Source organism: Oncorhynchus kisutch, linkage group LG8 (assembly GCF_002021735.2).
Source record: "Oncorhynchus kisutch isolate 150728-3 linkage group LG8, Okis_V2, whole genome shotgun sequence".
NCBI lineage: Eukaryota > Metazoa > Chordata > Actinopteri > Salmoniformes > Salmonidae > Oncorhynchus > Oncorhynchus kisutch.
In genome coordinates, this window is record NC_034181.2 from 2265616 (window position 1) to 2286113 (window position 20498).

Consider the following 20498-nt stretch of genomic DNA (forward strand, 5'->3'; position numbering starts at 1 on the left):
AGCGACCAGCCTAAACCCCCAGGCAGTATAAACCCCAGGTAGTATAAACTGATAGCGACCAGCCTAAACCCCAGGTAGTATAAACTGATAGCGACCAGCCTAAACCCCCAGGTAGTATAAACTGATAGTGACCAGCTTAAACCCCCAGGTAGTATAAACTGATAGCGACCAGCCTAAACCCCAGGTAGTATAAACTGATAGCGACCAGCCTAAACCCCAGGTAGTATAAACTGATAGCAACCAGCCTAAACCCCCAGGCAGTATAAACTGATAGCGACCAGCCTAAATCCCCAGGCATTATAAACTGATAGCGACCAGCCTAAACCCCCAGGCATTATGAACTGATAGCGACCAGCCTAAACCCCCAGGCAGTATAAACTGATAGCGACCAGCCTAAACCCCCAGGTAGTATAAACTGATAGCGACCAGCCTAAACCCCCAGGTAGTATAAACTGATAGCGACCAGCCTAAACCCCAGGTAGTATAAACTGATAGCGACCAGCCTAAACCCCCAGGTAGTATAAACTGATAGCGACCAGCCTAAACCCCCAGGTAGTATAAACTGATAGCGACCAGCCTAAACCCCCAGGTAGTATAAACTGATAGCGACCAGCCTAAACCCCCAGGCAGTATAAACTGATAGCGACCAGCCTAAACCCCCAGGCAGTATAAACTGATAGCGACCAGCCTAAACCCCCAGGCAGTATAAACCCCAGGTAGTATAAACTGATAGCGACCAGCCTAAACCCCAGGTAGTATAAACTGATAGCGACCAGCCTAAACCCCCAGGCAGTATAAACCCCAGGTAGTATAAACTGATAGCGACCAGCCTAAACCCCAGGTAGTATAAACTGATAGCGACCAGCCTAAACCCCCAGGCAGTATAAACTGATAGCGACCAGCCTAAACCCCCAGGCAGTATAAACCCCAGGTAGTATAAACTGATAGCGACCAGCCTAAACCCCAGGTAGTATAAACTGATAGCGACCAGCCTAAACCCCCAGGCAGTATAAACCCCAGGTAGTATAAACTGATAGCGACCAGCCTAAACCCCCAGGCAGTATAAACTGATAGCGACCAGCCTAAACCCCCAGGTAGTATAAACTGATAGCGACCAGCCTAAACCCCCAGGTAGTATAAACTGATAGCGACCAGCCTAAATCCCCAGGTAGTATAAACTGATAGCGACCAGCCTAAACCCCCAGGCAGTATAAACTGATAGCGACCAGCCTAAACCCCCAGGCAGTATAAACCCCAGGTAGTATAAACTGATAGCGACCAGCCTAAACCCCAGGTAGTATAAACTGATAGCAACCAGCCTAAACCCCCTGGCAGTATAAACTGATAGCGACCAGCCTAAACCCCCAGGTAGTATAAACTGATAGCGACCAGCCTAAACCCCCAGGTAGTATAAACTGATAGCGACAAGCCTAAACCCCAGGTAGTATAAACTGATAGCGACCAGCCTAAACCCCAGGTAGTATAAACTGATAGCAACCAGTATAAACTGATAGCGACCAGCCTAAACCCCCGGGTAGTATAACTGATAGCGACCAGCCTAAACCCCCAGGCAGTATAAACTGATAGCGACCAGCCTAAACCCCCAGGCAGTATAAACTGATAGCGACCAGCCTAAACCCCCAGGCAGTATAAACTGATAGCGACTGCCTAAACCCCAGGTAGTATAAACTGATAGCGACCAGCCTAAACCCCCAGGCAGTATAAACCCCAGGTAGTATAAACTGATAGCGACCAGCCTAAACCCCAGGTAGTATAAACTGATAGCGACCAGCCTAAACCCCCAGGCAGTATAAACTGATAGCGACCAGCCTAAACCCCCAGGTAGTATAAACTGATAGCGACCAGCCTAAACCCCAGGTAGTATAAACTGATAGCCACCAGCCTAAACCCCCAGGTAGTATAAACTGATAGCGACCAGCCTAAACCCCCAGGTAGTATAAACTGATAGCGACCAGCCTAAACCCCAGGTAGTATAAACTGATAGCGACCAGCCTAAACCCCCAGGCAGTATAAACCCCAGGTAGTATAAACTGATAGCGACCAGCCTAAACCCCAGGTAGTATAAACTGATAGCGACCAGCCTAAACCCCAGGTAGTATAAACTGATAGCGACCAGCCTAAACCCCCAGGTAGTATAAACTGATAGCGACCAGCCTAAACCCCAGGTAGTATAAACTGATAGCGACCAGCCTAAACCCCCAGGCAGTATAAACCCCAGGTAGTATTAACTGATAGCGACCAGCCTAAACCCCAGGTAGTATAAACTGATAGCGACCAGCCTAAACCCCCAGGTAGTATAAACTGATAGCGACCAGCCTAAACCCCAGGCAGTATAAACTGATAGCGACCAGCCTAAACCCCAGGTAGTATAAACTGATAGCGACCAGCCTAAACCCCCAGGTAGTATAAACTGATAGCGACCAGCCTAAACCCCCAGGCAGTATAAACTGATAGCGACCAGCCTAAACCCCCAGGCAGTATAAACTGATAGCGACCAGCCTAAACCCCCAGGTAGTATAAACTGATAGCGACCAGCCTAAACCCCAGGTAGTATAAACTGATAGCGACCAGCCTAAACCCCCAGGTAGTATAAACTGATAGCGACCAGCCTAAACCCCCAGGTAGTATAAACTGATAGCGACCAGCCTAAACCCCAGGTAGTATAAACTGATAGCGACCAGCCTAAACCCCCAGGCAGTATAAACCCCAGGTAGTATAAACTGATAGCGACCAGCCTAAACCCCAGGTAGTATAAACTGATAGCGACCAGCCTAAACCCCAGGTAGTATAAACTGATAGCGACCAGCCTAAACCCCCAGGCAGTATAAACTGATAGCGACCAGCCTAAACCCCAGGTAGTATAAACTGATAGCGACCAGCCTAAACCCCAGGTAGTATAAACTGATAGCAACCAGCCTAAACCCCCAGGCAGTATAAACTGATAGCGACCAGCCTAAACCCCCAGGTAGTATAAACTGATAGCGACCAGCCTAAACCCCCAGGCAGTATAAACTGATAGTGACCAGCCTAAACCCCCAGGCAGTATAAACTGATAGCGACCAGCCTAAACCCCCAGGTAGTATAAACTGATAGCGACCAGCCTAAACCCCAGGTAGTATAAACTGATAGCGACCAGCCTAAACCCCCAGGCAGTATAAACCCCAGGTAGTATAAACTGATAGCGACCAGCCTAAACCCCAGGTAGTATAAACTGATAGCGACCAGCCTAAACCCCCAGGCAGTATAAACCCCAGGTAGTATAAACTGATAGCGACCAGCCTAAACCCCAGGTAGTATAAACTGATAGCGACCAGCCTAAACCCCCAGGCAGTATAAACTGATAGCGACCAGCCTCTAGTACTCACCTGTGACCACTGTATCTCCGTAGAAGGCTTTGAACTCATCAAACCGGCTGCCATCGACAATCCTGGCTATCACCTGGCAATCACACAGTAGAACACATAACACAACCCAACAGTCAATCCTGGCTATCACCTGGCAATCACACAGTAGAACACAACCTAACAGTCAATCCTGGCTACCACACAGTAGAACACAACCTAACAGTCAATCCTGGCTACCACACAGTAGAACACATAACACAACCTAACAGTCAATCCTGGCTATCACCTGGCAATCACACAGTAGAACACATACCACAACCTAACAGTCAATCCTGGCTACCACACAGTAGAACACATACCACAACCTAACAGTCAATCCTGGCTATCACCTGGCAGAACATATTAAATATATTATAACACAACCTAACAGTCAATCCTGGCTATCACCTGGCAATCACACAGTAGAACACATTATACCACAACCTAACAGTCAAGCCTGGCTATCACCTGGCAATCACACAGTAGAACACATTATAACACAACCTAACAGACAATCCTGGCTATCACACAGTAGAACACAACCTAACAGTCAATCCTGGCTATCACATGGCAATCACACAGTAGAACACATAACACAACCTAACAGTCAATCCTGGCTATCACCTGGCAATCACACAGTAGAACACATAACACAACCTAACAGACAATCCTGGCTATCACCTGGCAATCACACAGTAGAACACATTATAACACAACCTAACAGACAATCCTGGCTATCACACAGTAGAACACAACCTAACAGTCAATCCTGGCTATCACACAGTAGAACACAACCTAACAGTCAATCCTGGCTATCACCTGGCTATCACACAGTAGAACACAACCTAACAGTCAATCCTGGCTATCACACAGTAGAACACAACCTAACAGTCAATCCTGGCTATCACACAGTAGAACACAACCTAACAGTCAATCCTGGCTACCACACAGTAGAACACATAACACAACCTAACAGTCAATCCTGGCTACCACACAGTAGAACACATAACACAACCTAACAGTCAATCCTGGCTACCACACAGTAGAACACATAACACAACCTAACAGTCAATCCTGGCTATCACACAGTAGAACACAACCTAACAGTCAATCCTGGCTACCACACAGTAGAACACAACCTAACAGTCAATCCTGGCTATCACACAGTAGAACACAACCTAACAGTCAAGCCTGGCTATCACCTGGCTATCACACAGTAGAACACAACCTAACAGTCAACCCTGGCTATCACCTGGCTATCACACAGTAGAACACAACCTAACAGTCAATCCTGGCTATCACCTGGCTATCACACAGTAGAACACAACCTAACAGTCAACCCTGGCTATCACCTGGCTATCACACAGTAGAACACAACCTAACAGTCAATCCTGGCTATCACCTGGCTATCACACAGTAGAACACAACCTAACAGTCAATCCTGGCTATCACACAGTAGAACACAACCTAACAGTCAATCCTGGCTATCACACAGTAGAACACAACCCAACAGTCAATCCTGGCTATCACCTGGCAATCACACAGTAGAACACAACCTAACAGTCAATCCTGGCTACCACACAGTAGAACACATAACACAACCTAACAGTCAATCCTGGCTACCACACAGTAGAACACATAACACAACCTAACAGTCAATCCTGGCTATCACACAGTAGAACACAACCTAACAGTCAATCCTGGCTATCACACAGTAGAACACAACCTAACAGTCAATCCTGGCTATCACCTGGCTATCACACAGTAGAACACAACCTAACAGTCAACCCTGGCTATCACCTGGCTATCACACAGTAGAACACAACCTAACAGTCAATCCTGGCTATCACCTGGCTATCACACAGTAGAACACAACCTAACAGTCAATCCTGGCTATCACACAGTAGAACACAACCTAACAGTCAATCCTGGCTATCACACAGTAGAACACAACCTAACAGTCAACCCTGGCTATCACCTGGCTATCACACAGTAGAACACAACCTAACAGTCAACCCTGGCTATCACCTGGCTATCACACAGTAGAACACAACCTAACAGTCAATCCTGGCTATCACCTGGCTATCACACAGTAGAACACAACCTAACAGTCAATCCTGGCTATCACACAGTAGAACACAACCTAACAGTCAATCCTGGCTATCACACAGTAGAACACAACCTAACAGTCAATCCTGGCTATCACCTGGCTATCACACAGTAGAACACAACCTAACAGTCAACCCTGGCTATCACACAGTAGAACACAACCTAACAGTCAACCCTGGCTACCACACAGTAGAACACAACCTAACAGTCAACCCTGGCTACCACACAGTAGAACACAACCTAACAGTCAATCCTGGCTATCACCTGGCTACCACACAGTAGAACACAACCTAACAGTCAACCCTGGCTACCACACAGTAGAACACAACCTAACAGTCAATCCTGGCTACCACACAGTAGAACACAACCTAACAGTCAATCCTGGCTACCACACAGTAGAACACAACCTAACAGTCAATCCTGGCTACCACACAGTAGAACACATAACACAACCTAACAGTCAATCCTGGCTATCACACAGTAGAACACAACCTAACAGTCAATCCTGGCTATCACCTGGCTACCACACAGTAGAACACAACCTAACAGTCAATCCTGGCTACCACACAGTAGAACACAACCTAACAGTCAATCCTGGCTACCACACAGTAGAACACAACCTAACAGTCAACCCTGGCTACCACACAGTAGAACACAACCTAACAGTCAATCCTGGCTATCACCTGGCTACCACACAGTAGAACACAACCTAACAGTCAATCCTGGCTACCACACAGTAGAACACATAACACAACCTAACAGTCAATCCTGGCTACCACACAGTAGAACACATAACACAACCTAACAGTCAATCCTGGCTATCACACAGTAGAACACAACCTAACAGTCAATCCTGGCTATCACACAGTAGAACACAACCTAACAGTCAATCCTGGCTATCACCTGGCTATCACACAGTAGAACACAACCTAACAGTCAACCCTGGCTATCACCTGGCTATCACACAGTAGAACACAACCTAACAGTCAATCCTGGCTATCACCTGGCTATCACACAGTAGAACACAACCTAACAGTCAATCCTGGCTATCACACAGTAGAACACAACCTAACAGTCAATCCTGGCTATCACACAGTAGAACACAACCTAACAGTCAATCCTGGCTATCACCTGGCTATCACACAGTAGAACACAACCTAACAGTCAACCCTGGCTATCACCTGGCTATCACACAGTAGAACACAACCTAACAGTCAATCCTGGCTATCACCTGGCTATCACACAGTAGAACACAACCTAACAGTCAATCCTGGCTATCACACAGTAGAACACAACCTAACAGTCAATCCTGGCTATCACACAGTAGAACACAACCTAACAGTCAATCCTGGCTATCACCTGGCTATCACACAGTAGAACACAACCTAACAGTCAACCCTGGCTATCACACAGTAGAACACAACCTAACAGTCAACCCTGGCTACCACACAGTAGAACACAACCTAACAGTCAACCCTGGCTACCACACAGTAGAACACAACCTAACAGTCAATCCTGGCTATCACCTGGCTACCACACAGTAGAACACAACCTAACAGTCAACCCTGGCTACCACACAGTAGAACACAACCTAACAGTCAATCCTGGCTACCACACAGTAGAACACAACCTAACAGTCAACCCTGGCTACCACACAGTAGAACACAACCTAACAGTCAATCCTGGCTACCACACAGTAGAACACATAACACAACCTAACAGTCAATCCTGGCTATCACACAGTAGAACACAACCTAACAGTCAATCCTGGCTATCACCTGGCTACCACACAGTAGAACACAACCTAACAGTCAATCCTGGCTACCACACAGTAGAACACAACCTAACAGTCAATCCTGGCTACCACACAGTAGAACACAACCTAACAGTCAACCCTGGCTACCACACAGTAGAACACAACCTAACAGTCAATCCTGGCTATCACCTGGCTACCACACAGTAGAACACAACCTAACAGTCAATCCTGGCTACCACACAGTAGAACACAACCTAACAGTCAATCCTGGCTACCACACAGTAGAACACAACCTAACAGTCAACCCTGGCTATCACCTGGCTATCACCTGGCTATCACCTGGCTATCACCTGGCTATCACACAGTAGAACACAACCTAACAGTCAATCATGGCTATCACCTGGCTATCACCTGGCTATCACCTGGCTATCACACAGTAGAACACAACCTAACAGGCTATATAAATACATTTGATTTGATTTGATCACCTGGCAGAACATATTAAATATATTACAACCTAACCGTCCATTTAAAATGCCCCTGTGGGACATGGACCCCATAATAACAATGAACCAGTAGGGGGTGTCAGCTCATCCAGACCCCTTGAACTCCCATAATAACAATGAACCAGTAGGTGGTGTCAGCTCATCCAGACCCCTTGAACTCCCATAATAACAATGAACCAGTAGGTGGTGTCAGCTCATCCAGACCCCTTGAACTCCCATAATAACAATGAACCAGTAGGTGGTGTCAGCTCATCCAGACCCCTTGAACTCCCATAATAACAATGAACCAGTAGGTGGTGTCAGCTCATCCAGACCCCTTGAACTCCCATAATAATAAATACATTAATAAACGTGTGTGTGTGGGGGGGGGGGGGGGAGTACCTCTCTGACGTCAAAGTTGCGTTTGAGGTTGGCTCCTACGATGCCATACAGCTCCTCAGCTGGGTAGAGAGGCGCCTCGGGGGTCTCTGTGGTCACCTGGCAACACAGCGGGTCCATAACATGTCAATAGAAGGGCAACAAACCACGTACAACATGTTTCAATGACTTATGTAGTGACGTCTCTTTTGGTTTCACATTTGTTTTTCTGAAGAAAAGAAATAGAACAAACATAAGCTACACAAGAAACAACTCCTTTGACGTCAAAAAACTATAGACCCGTGTCCCTTCTATATTTTGGTTGGGGTTTATATTTTCTTTCCAAAAACACTTGAGCGTTCTGAGAGAGTTATCGGCCACCTGTATGCCGAGGTTATCGGCCACCTGTATTCCGAGGTTATCGGCCACCTGTATGCCGAGGTTATCGGCCACCTGTATGCCGAGGTTATCGGCCACCTGTATGCTGAGGTTATAACCCACCTGTATGCTGAGGTTATAACCCACCTGTATGTTCTTGGTGTAGTTGAGGTTATCACCCACCTGTATGTTCTTGGTGTAGTTGAGGTCATCACCCACCTGTATGCTGAGGTCATCACCCACCTGTATGCTGAGGTCATCACCCACCTGTATGCTGAGGTCATCACCCACCTGTATGCTGAGGTCATCACCCACCTGTATGCTGAGGTCATCACCCACCTGTATGCTGAGGTCATCACCCACCTGTATGCTGAGGTCATCACCCACCTGTATGCTGAGGTCATCACCCACCTGTATGCTGAGGTTATCACCCACCTGTATGTTCTTGGTGTAGTTTAGGTTGCGGACGGCCTTGCGAGCCAGGTGAAGGGCGTGGCTATCGTCTAGAGCGTAGTGGTCTGTTACGCCTGACTTCCTGTGGGACAGGAAACAAACACGGATCAACATTGGAGAGGAACCAGACCGAACTAATATCATACTGATACCTACTCCATGGTACCATACAGTACCCACCATACAGTACCTACCATACCCAACTCAGACCATACAGTACCTACCATACCCAACTCAGACCATACAGTACCTACCATACCTAACTCAGTCCATATAGTACCCACCATACCATACCATACAGTACCCACCATACCTAACTCATACCATACAGTACCCACCATACAGTACCCACCATACCTAACTCAGACCATACAGTACCCACCATACAGTACCTACCATACCTAACTCAGACCATACAGTACCCACCATACAGTACCTACCATACCTAACTCAGACCATACAGTACCTACCATACAGTACCCACCATACCCAACTCAGACCATACAGTACCTACCATACAGTACCTACCATACAGTACCTACCATACCTAACTCAGACCATACAGTACCTACCATACAGTACCCACCATACCTAACTCAGACCATACAGTACCTACCATACAGTACCCACCATACCCAACTCAGACCATACAGTACCTACCATACCTAACTCAGACCATACAGTACCTACCATACAGTACCTACCATACCCAACTCAGACCATACAGTACCCACCATACCCAACTCAGACCATACAGTACCCACCATACCCAACTCAGACCATACAGTACCCACCATACCCAACTCAGACCATACAGTACCCACCATACCTAACTCAGACCATACAGTACCCACCATACCCAACTCATACCATACAGTACCTACCATACCATACAGTACCTACCATACCATACAGTACCCACCATACAGTACCTACCATACCATACAGTACCTACCATACAGTACCTACCATACCGCACCTACCATACCTAACTCATACAGTACCTACCATAACATACAGTACCTACCATACAGTACCTACCATACAGTACCTACCATAACATACAGTACCTACCATACCGCACCTACCATACCTAACTCATACAGTACCTACCATAACATACAGTACCTACCATACAGTACCTACCATACCATACAGTACATACCATACCGTACAGTACCTACCATACCATACAGTACCTACCATACCTAACTCATACAGTACCTACCATACCTAACTCATACAGTACCTACCATACCCAACTCAGACCATACAGGCATCTATTAATATAACACCTGGTCATCCCCACTGCCTCTGGTCTGAAGGACTCACTAAACAGAGAACATCCCTGGTCATCCCCACTGCCTCTGGTCTGGAGGACTCACTAAACAGAGAACATCCCTGGTCATCTCTACAGCCTCTGAAGGACTCACTAAACAGAGAACATCCCTGGTCATCTCTACTGCCTATGATCTGGAGGACTCACTAAACAGAGAACATTCCTGGTCATCCATACTGCCTCTGGTCTGGAGGACTCACTAAACAGAGAGCATCCCTACTGCCTCTGATCTGGAGGACTCACTAAACAGAGAACATCCCTGGTCATCCCCACTGCCTCTGGTCTGGAGGACTCACTAAACAGAGAACATCCCCACTGCCTCTGGTCTGGAGGACTCACTAAACAGAGAACATCCCTGGTCATCCCTACTGCCTCTGGTCTGGAGGACTCACTAAACAGAGAACATCCCCACTGCCTCTGGTCTGGAGGACTCACTAAACAGAGAACATCCTCACTGCCTCTGGTCTGGAGGACTCACTAAACAGAGAACATCCCTGGTCATCCCTACTGCCTCTGGTCTGGAGGACTCACTAAACAGAGAACATCCTCACTGCCTCTGGTCTGGAGGACTCACTAAACAGAGAACATCCTCACTGCCTCTGGTCTGGAGGACTCACTAAACACACATGCTGCGTTTGTAAATTAATGTCCTAGTGTTGGAGGATGCCGTATGTCCGTAAATACATCTTTAAAAACAATAAAATTGTGCTGTCTGGTTTGCTTAATATATGACTCAACTCCAGCCACTCTAATAATGAAAATGTATGTAAATGTATCACTAGTCACTATAAATATACCACTTAATATAAAGTTTACATACCCTACATTACTCATCTCATATGTATATACTGTACTCTACCATCTTTATGTAATACATGTATCACTAGCCACTTTAAACTATGCCACTTTGTTTACATACTCATCTCATATGTATATACTGTACTCGATACCGTCTACTGCATCTTGCCTATGCTGCTCTGTACCATCACTCATTCATATATCTTTATGTACATATTCTTTATCCCTTTACACTTGTGTGTAACAGAGAACAGAGCTGAGCTAGAGCTGCTCTAGTTTCAACTGTTCTGCCTTATTATTATTCGACCATGCTGGTCATTTATGAACATTGAACATCTTGACCATGTTCTGTTATAATCTCCACCCGGCACAGCCAGAAGAGGACTGGCCACCCCACATAGCCTGGTTCCTCTCTAGGTTTCTTCCTAGGTATTGGCCTTTCTAGGGAGTTTTTCCTAGCCACCGTGCTTCTACACCTGCATTGCTTGCTGTTTGGGGTTTTAGGCTGGGTTTCTGTACAGCACTTTGAGATATCAGCTGATGTACGAAGGGCTATATAAATTTGATTTGATTTGATTTGATTTGTGTATAAGGTAGTAGTTTTGGAAATGTTAGGTTAGATTACTCGTTGGTTATTACTGCATTGTCGGAACTAGAAGCACAAGCATTTCGCTACACTCGCATTAACATCTGCTAACCATGTGTATGTGACAAATCAAATTTGATTTGATTTACTTTGAACTTTTACGAACTATGACAATTGAGTACTTTTTCTACCACAGAAGGGACCAATGTTGTATTTGTATTTATTATGGATCCCCATTAGTTCCTGCCAAGGCAGCAGCTACTCTTCCTGGGGTTTATTATGGATCCCCATTAGTTCCTGCCAAGGCAGCAGCTACTCTTCCTGGGGTTTATTACGGATCCCCATTAGTTCCTGCCAAGGCAGCAGCTACTCTTCCTGGGGTTTATTATGGATCCCCATTAGTTCCTGCCAAGGCAGCAGCTACTCTTCCTGGGGTTTATTACGGATCCCCATTAGTTCCTGCCAAGGCAGCAGCTACTCTTCCTGGGGTTTATTATGGATCCCCATTAGTTCCTGCCAAGGCAGCAGCTACTCTTCCTGGGGTTTATTATGGATACCCTGGCGGCAGCTACTCTTCCTGGGGTCCAACAACATTCAGGCAGTTTATTCCATTTTAAAAACATTACATCCACAGATTTCACAACACACTGCGTGCCCTCAGGCCCCTGCTCCACCATGATGTCATACTGCCTGATACCTGCAGTGAAGATCCGCCCCTCCAAGATCCTCAGCAGAGACGGTCTCCCCTGTTGCTGCTTTTACCTGAAAAACAACACAACGCATCAGTTCTACACAGTAGGGTTGCCATGATACAGCAGGGTTGTCATGATAGCACCGTTAAGACACATCATTTTCTAAATGATGAATATCTATAATACGTTATCTAGTCCTCACCAGAGGAGGTCCTCCCAGGAAGATGGTTCCTTGTTTCCTGACGATGATACTCTCATCAGCCATCGCTGGAACATAGGCTCCTCCCGCTGTACACGACCCCATAACCACCGCTATCTGGAACACATATACAAACTGTACACGACCCCATAACCACCGCTATCTGGAACACATATACAAACTGTACACGACCCCATAACCACCGCTATCTGGAACACATATACAAACTGTACACGACCCCATAACCACCGCTATCTGGAACACATATACAAACTGTACACGACCCCATAACCACCGCTATCTGGAACACATATACAAACTGTACACGACCCCATAACCACCGCTATCTGGAACACATATACAAACTGTACACGACCCCATAACCACCGCTATCTGGAACACATATACAAACTGTACACGACCCCATAACCACCGCTATCTGGAACAACACATATACAAACACATACACTGAACAAAAATATAAACTAAACCATTTCTAAGATTTTACAGTTCATAAGGAAATCAGTCCATTTAAATTAATGAATCTATTGATGTCACATGACTGGGCAGGGGTGCCACAAAAAAACACCACTCTAAAATGCAGTTTTAACAACACAACACAATGCCACAGTTTGAGGGAGTGTGCAATTGGCATGTTGACTGTAGGAATGTCCACCAGAGCTGTTGCCAGAGAATTTTATTTTATTTTACATTTTAATTTCTCTACCATAAGCCGCCTGCAACGTCATTTTAGAGAATTTTGCCGTATGTCCATCCGGCCTGACAACCATGGACCACGTGTTTGGTGTTGTGTGGGCGAGCAGTTTGTTGATGTTAACGTTGTGAACAGAGTGCCCCATGGTGGTGGTGGGGTTATGGTAATGGACAGGCATAAGCTACAGACAACAAACATGGAACTTGATGGCAATTTGAATGCACAGAGATACCGTGACGAGATCCTGAGGCCCATTGTCGTGCCATTCATCCATCACCTCATGTTTCAGCATGATAATACACGGCCCCATGTCAAAAGGATCTGGACACTATTCCTGGAAGCTGAAAATGTCCCAGTTCTTCCATGGCCTGCATACTCACCAGACATGTCACCCATTGAGCACGTTTAGGATGCTCTGGATCGAGGTGTACGACTGCGTATTCCAGTTCCCGCTAGTAACTTCACACAGCCATTGAAAAGGAGTGGGACAACATTCCACAATCAACAACCTGATCAACTCTATGTGAAGGAGATGTTTCAAGCTGCATGAGGAAAATGGTGGTCACACCAGATACTGACTGGTTTTCTGATCTTCGATGGGGGCGGAGGGCAGAGTCTGGTCACACATTACATCTAAATCTGAATATTCATGGTGCTCAGTACTATGCCGCCCTGGGGCGGCATCGTAGCCTAGTGGTTAGAGTGTTGGACTAGTAACCGGAAGGTTGCGAGTTCAAACCCCCGAGCTGACAAGGTACAAATCTGTCGTTCTGCCCCTGAACAGGCAGTTAACCCACTGTTCCCAGGCCGTCATTGAAAATAAGAATGTGTTCTTAACTGACTTGCCTGGTTAAATAAAGGTAAAAAAAATAAAATAAAAAATAAATAAAAAAATAATGTGAAAATATATAATTCACAAGTGATAAACTAATATTGTAACCCATCAGATTATTCTTGATTTAAATCTTGTCTTTACATATACTAAATAATATATGTGTGAAATTTGTTTCTATTTAGAATGGACCATTATCATGCACCTGTCTCGAAACAGGGGCAGAGGAAAAAATACATGTCATTTATACACTTAAATAGAGAATGGAGGACACTTTTCCCCGTGGTTCATTTTCCTGCCAGCCAGGTAGGCTATTCTCCTGTTTTAAAGAGAAGCAATGTGCTTAATATTAGGAAAGTTGAGAAATAAATATAGTAGGCCTAGCCTATAGAAAGCTGATCCTCCTCTTTTTAGTAGAGGCCATCACTCTGTTTTCTCACACAATCAAAAATCACATGTATTCAGCACACCACTGTAGACCTTACCGTGAAATACTTACTGACGAGCTTGTTGTATTCGGCGCGTGAGACAAATATAATTCTATTTTATTTTTGATTTGATATTGTATCGTGAGGTCCCTTGGTAATTACCAGCACTAATTATGGATCAGACTCTACTCCATCATTCAAAATATGACCTGTGTAAAAAGGTTGCAAGTTCACAGTGTGTATACTCCTCTCCCCACCGGAGACTGGGGTTCAATCCCCACTCCAACCCTTCAATCAGCCCATATGATTTCGTCTGTTTAAATTGTGTGTAAATATACACTCAAAAATATATATATTTTTTAAAATACACATTACCTGTGCTATTCATTACCTGTGCTATTCATTACCTGTGCTATTCATTACCTGTGCTATTCATTACCTGTGCTATTCATTACCTGTGCTATTCATTACCTGTGCTATTCATTACCTGTGCTATTCATTACCTGTGCTATTCATTACCTGTGCTATTCATTACCTGTGCTATTCCGTCTGAGGAAAGGCGAGCCTGGTTGAAGAAGATCCGTCCAAAGTGGTCTCTGTCTGGGAAGACCTCGGCCTGTCTGGGGAGGTTGGCTCCTCCGGAGTCCACTGCAGAGGAACACAATCAATCCCTATTACTTGACCCCTAGTCCCTGACCCCTAGTCCCTGACCCCTAGTCCCTCCTGAGTCCACTATAGGAGACAACCACTGGGAGAGTGTTACATACGTACATCAGCTATCCCCATGCTGCCACCAGTATAGAGAAGGGGAGGGCACTCACCCAGGTAGATACATGGCAGGTGGTTCTGCTGAGCTATCTCCTGGGCTCGGAGATGCTTCTTCACTGTGACTGGGTAGTAGGTGCCTCCTTTCACTGTGGCGTCATTAGCAACAATAACACACTCCACCCTGGAGGGAATGTGGCAGATGACCAGTCAGAAGAGTAGATAACAATGAAAGGGGCTGCTGGAACAATAAGCATTAGGTCTGAAACCCACCATCTTCCAGGACCTATGTTTACAGTACTCTACAGTGCAATACCCGTGCTCTACCACACGTCTACAGCACTCTACAGTGTTAACAGTACTAGTGTTTACAGTACTAGTGTTTACAGTACTAGTGTTTACAGTACTAGTGTTTACAGTGCTAGTGTTTACAGTACTCTACAGTGTTTACAGTACTCTACAGTGTTTACAGTGTCAACAGTACTCTACAGTGTTTACAGTGCTAGTGTTTACAGTACTCTACAGTGTTTACAGTACTCTACAGTGTTTACAGTGTCAACAGTACTCTACAGTGTTTACAGTGCTAGTGTTTACAGTGCTCTACAGTGTTAACAGTGCTAGTGTTTACAGTGCTAGTGTTATCAGTGCTCTACAGTGTTAACAGTACTAGTGTTAACAGTACTAGTGTTTACAGTGCTCTACAGTGTTTACAGTGCTAGTGTTTACAGTGCTAGTGTTTACAGTGCTAGTGTTTACAGTGCTAGTGTTTACAGTGCTAGTGTTTACAGTGCTAGTGTTTACAGTACTAGTGTTTACAGTACTAGTGTTAACAGTGCTAGTGTTTACAGTGCTAGTGTTTACAGTGCTAGTGTTTACAGTACTCTACAGTGTTTACAGTACTCTAGTGTTTACAGTACTCTAGTGTTTACAGTACTCTAGTGTTTACAGTACTCTAGTGTTTACAGTACTCTACAGGGTTTAGTGTCTACAGTAATTGACAGTGTTTACAGTAATCTACCCACCCTGAGACTCTGCCAATCCCTGTGATGATGCCTCCTGCTGGAACCTCCTCTTTCCCATAGAGCTCATATGCTGCAAACTGGGAGAATTCCAGGAACGGAGACCTGCAGAGAGAAACACCGTAAAGGATAACCTTCGAACACACAGGAACCCTCAGACCTAGAAACGTCAAAACAAAGTGGTGGCGGAGCCTCTACAGAGGATAAATCTACAACTAGGTGTTCAGAGAATAGTCCTGTGTGTTTACCCTGGGTCCAGCAGTCTGTCTATGCGTTCTCTGGGGAGGAGCTTCCCTCTGGAGATGTGTAGCTTTCTGGCACGTTCTCCTCCACCTGGTCAACACATTATCAGACAGGCAGGTCAACACATTATCAGACAGGCAGGTCAACACATTATCAGACAGGCAGGTCAACAGACAGGCAGGTCAACAGACAGGCACGTCAACAGACAGGCAGGTCAACACATTATCAGACAGGCTGGTCAACAGACAGGCTGGTCAACACATTATCAGACAGGCAGGTCAACACATTATCAGACAGGCAGGTCAACAGACAGGCTGGTCAACAGACAGGCTGGTCAACACATTATCAGACAGGCAGGTCAACAGACAGGCTGGTCAACAGACAGGCAGGTCAACACATTACCAGACAGGCAGGTCAACAGACAGGCTGGTCAACACATTATTAGACAGGCTGGTCAACAGACAGGCTGGTCAACACATTATCAGACAGGCGGGTCAACAGACAGGCTGGTCAACAGACAGGCTGGTCAACAGACAGGCTGGTCAACATCACATTACTAATTCTGTTAACATTCAAAAGAGTTTTCACATGTGAAGGTGCCAACTTAACTTACCCAATTTGATTTTCTCCGATCTGCCTTTCAACTCATCAACAAGGACTTGCATTCGTTCATAGTTTTCCTGAAAAGATAGATATCAAAATGTCAAATGCCATAGTGTATTAGTGTAGTATGAGTGGGAGCTTCCGGAGCAGGTTATAAACCAGGCAAGGACTAGCTAGTATCCTAGCTATTCAAAATCTCTCCTAGTCAGGCCATTCCTCTGTTGCAGCTGTCTGGGGTGTTATTAGAGAAGATACAGGTTTGGCTTAGCACAGAGAATATACCCAACCTTAACTTGGCGATACTTCCTCAATTCCCAACTTGGAAGACTACTGTCACTAGAATTTTCAATCCCAATGATGATAACTAAACAATTATTTCAGCTTTGACCAATTCCCCGAGGTTTGTAAGACCCTGGGTTTAATAATAATTTGGCAAAGTCTCAGATTCTGCAAAAGGTTCATTCTTTATTCAGACTCTGAAGTCAAAAATGAGATCACAGTCATTTTATAACTCACAAAGACACACCAGTAGAAACTCCACCTCCCTTTGGGTGGGCTCTAGTTTTTCCCCGATTACTAACATAATTTCTCATTATCTTCAAGCCATTCCTAACAGTTACTCCCCCTTACCTAAGTTGGGGAGGCCTCTTTCCTGTTATTTGGTTTCAGAGTTATCACAAGTCGACAGTTCAGTTGGCCTTGAATGTCTCAACTCTACCCAGCTCATATTCCGAAACAGTAACACAATGGCCTAGTCACACACATTATGGAATTATGACTAACACATTTCATACAATTATGATTTCAGGGTGGAATCCTTTAGTCATTACTTTAACCATATAAATTCCTTTATCAACTACCAATGTTTTTTCGTCCATGTTTAGTTGCAGGGGCTTTGAAAAAAAACTTTATTAAATTAAATAAGCTCTCTCTTTTTAACCTTGTTCTGAACACCTACAAAACAAAGGTCATGTGGTTCGGTAAGAAGAACGCCCCTCTCCCCACAGGTGTAATTACTACCTCTGAGGGTTTAGAGCTTGAGGTAGTCACCACATATAGGTACTTGGGAGTATGGCTAGATGGTACACTGTCCTTGTCTCAGCACATATCAAAGCTGCAGGCTAAAGTTACATCTAAACTTGGTTTCCTTTATTGTAAATCACTCCTCTTTCACATTATCTTCTTGCCCTTTGGGCTGTTGTCTGAGCCAAATAATGTTTGTACCATGTTTTGTGCTACTACCATGTTATGTTCCTACAATGTTGTTGTTGTGTTGTTGTTACCATGCTATGTTGTTGTCTTAGGTCTCTCTTTATGTAGTGCTGTGGTCTCTTGTCGTGATGTGTGTTTTGTCCTATATTTATTTTGTAGTTTTTATCCCAGGGCTCCGTCCCCGCAGGAGGCATTTTGGTAGGCCATCATTGTAAATAAGAATTTGTTATAAAAGGTGAAGTAATCCAACAACGTATAGCATCAAGTCTATTTCAAATGTTCTGATCTGGACAGGTGGGTGTCCACCCCAAGGTGCCACCTGTCACCATGCCACCTGTCACCATGCCACCTGTCACCATGCCACCTGTCACCATGACACCTGTCACCATGACACCTATCACCATGACACCTATCACCATGACACCTGTCACCTATTACCATGAAGCCTGTCACCATGACATCTGTCACCTGTCACCATGACACCTGTCACCTGTCACCATGACACCTGTCACCATGACACCTGTCACCATGACACCTGTCACCTATCACCATGACACCTATCACCATGACACCTGTCACCTATCACCATGACACCTGTCACCTGTCACCATGACACCTGTCACCTGTCACCATGACACCTGTCACCTATCACCATGTCACCTATCACCATGACACCTGTTACCATGACACCTGTCACCTGTCACCAAGTAGTGGTGTTGTGTTTGATAACCGGAGCTACGAGGTGTGGATCCAATCAGTGTGCCGATCTGTATCGCTTTATCAGAAGCACGTGATCAATGACGTCCGAAGCTTTGTTTCGTCGAACAAAAACTTGGCTTGATATTGGTTTAGTTTACTTATTTACCATGACGGCCTACCCCGGTCAAACCCGGGCCTAGTTAAATAAAGGTTGAATTCAATCAAAATCAAAAATAAAAGATGAGCATAATGGCAGCAACACGAGGTGGATCCCATCCACACTAAAACTTCCGGTTTTTGGATTTTGCCTTCAAAATAAAAGTCTGCGGTAAAACGCTTTGTATATTATTCTAAATCCATATTTTTTTCGCAGCTTTGCATAGTGGAGAATGTTAAAATTATGTTAAATAATATTTATAGCTACATTGGGGGGGAAATGTATACTGAAAGAGAATTACTACTTTATATAAGATAAAGAATATTATAAGGCGGAGCACATTGAGGAATGGTTGGAGCTTAATGAATGTCAAGAACATAATAGCCTACTGATTGTACGGTTCCTGTTTATTTACTGGTGTTATTGTTCACAGAACAATTTTGAAATGAAACGTCATTCTACTGACAATGTTTGTCTATGGAGATTCCATGGCTGTGTGCTCGATTTTATACACCTGTCAGCAACGGGTGTGGCTGAAATAGCCAAATCCACTCATTTGAAAGGGTGTCCACATAGTTCATACACTATATATAACTAAGTAACTTTATGTTCAAACTCACCTGTTTTGTATTCTACGGACTCTAGTGAGTAGACTGGAACCTAGTTTTATGGACACCAATCCATTATTTTCCATGTACAGTGCAATATTTATACAATAGTGTCCAGGCACCCAACTTTAAGCTGTTTGACCACAGTTAAAGGCCACCAACATTCTGTATTATTCAGAGCCCCGTCAAATGACACCATATATCCATTCAACGGACCCTATTGAGTAACTCCCTACATTACTTTTATTGCGTCACCTAGAATCATTTTTGCTCTATAAACCAAGATTATGTATTTTATAAACAGTGATTTGCATTGGGGTCATTTGTTTGACCATGGAACATGTTTTAAACCCCAACTTGTATGCAAATTTAACTTTAAAACGAATCACTGTTAATGTTAAATACACTTTTCTTCTTCATATTATTATTATTTTGAGTAAATACACGTTATTACCTGGGGGACTTTTAATTTTAAATATTTCCGAAATTCCATGACCCGGAAGTCCTTTTTTAAAGCGTTGCTGAGGAGACGCTGTCTGACCAAAAGCATTTGCCCTTCTCAATGGCTGGCCAACGTTAAGTAAGCTAGCTAGCCCTGGTTAATTACAGTACATGTTAGCAAGCCAGCTAGCCCTGGTTA

General features: G+C 44.8%; 1 protein-coding gene across 2 annotated transcripts in view; it reads right to left on the minus strand.

Moving 5' to 3' along the window:
- The window catches only part of mccc2 (methylcrotonyl-CoA carboxylase subunit 2), a 39306-nt gene that overhangs the window by 17229 nt on the left and 1579 nt on the right, over nt 1-20498 (minus strand). For both annotated transcript variants that reach the window (XM_031829530.1, XM_031829531.1), the window contains exons 2-11: nt 17193-17259; nt 16585-16669; nt 16340-16441; nt 15374-15501; nt 15088-15200; nt 12581-12694; nt 12384-12448; nt 8946-9045; nt 8157-8252; nt 3387-3459 (exon numbers count right to left, since the gene is read on the minus strand). In XM_031829530.1, the coding sequence (XP_031685390.1) occupies nt 3387-3459; nt 8157-8252; nt 8946-9045; nt 12384-12448; nt 12581-12694; nt 15088-15200; nt 15374-15501; nt 16340-16441; nt 16585-16669; nt 17193-17259 (943 nt within the window). The remainder of the gene's footprint in view (nt 1-3386; nt 3460-8156; nt 8253-8945; nt 9046-12383; nt 12449-12580; nt 12695-15087; nt 15201-15373; nt 15502-16339; nt 16442-16584; nt 16670-17192; nt 17260-20498) is intronic.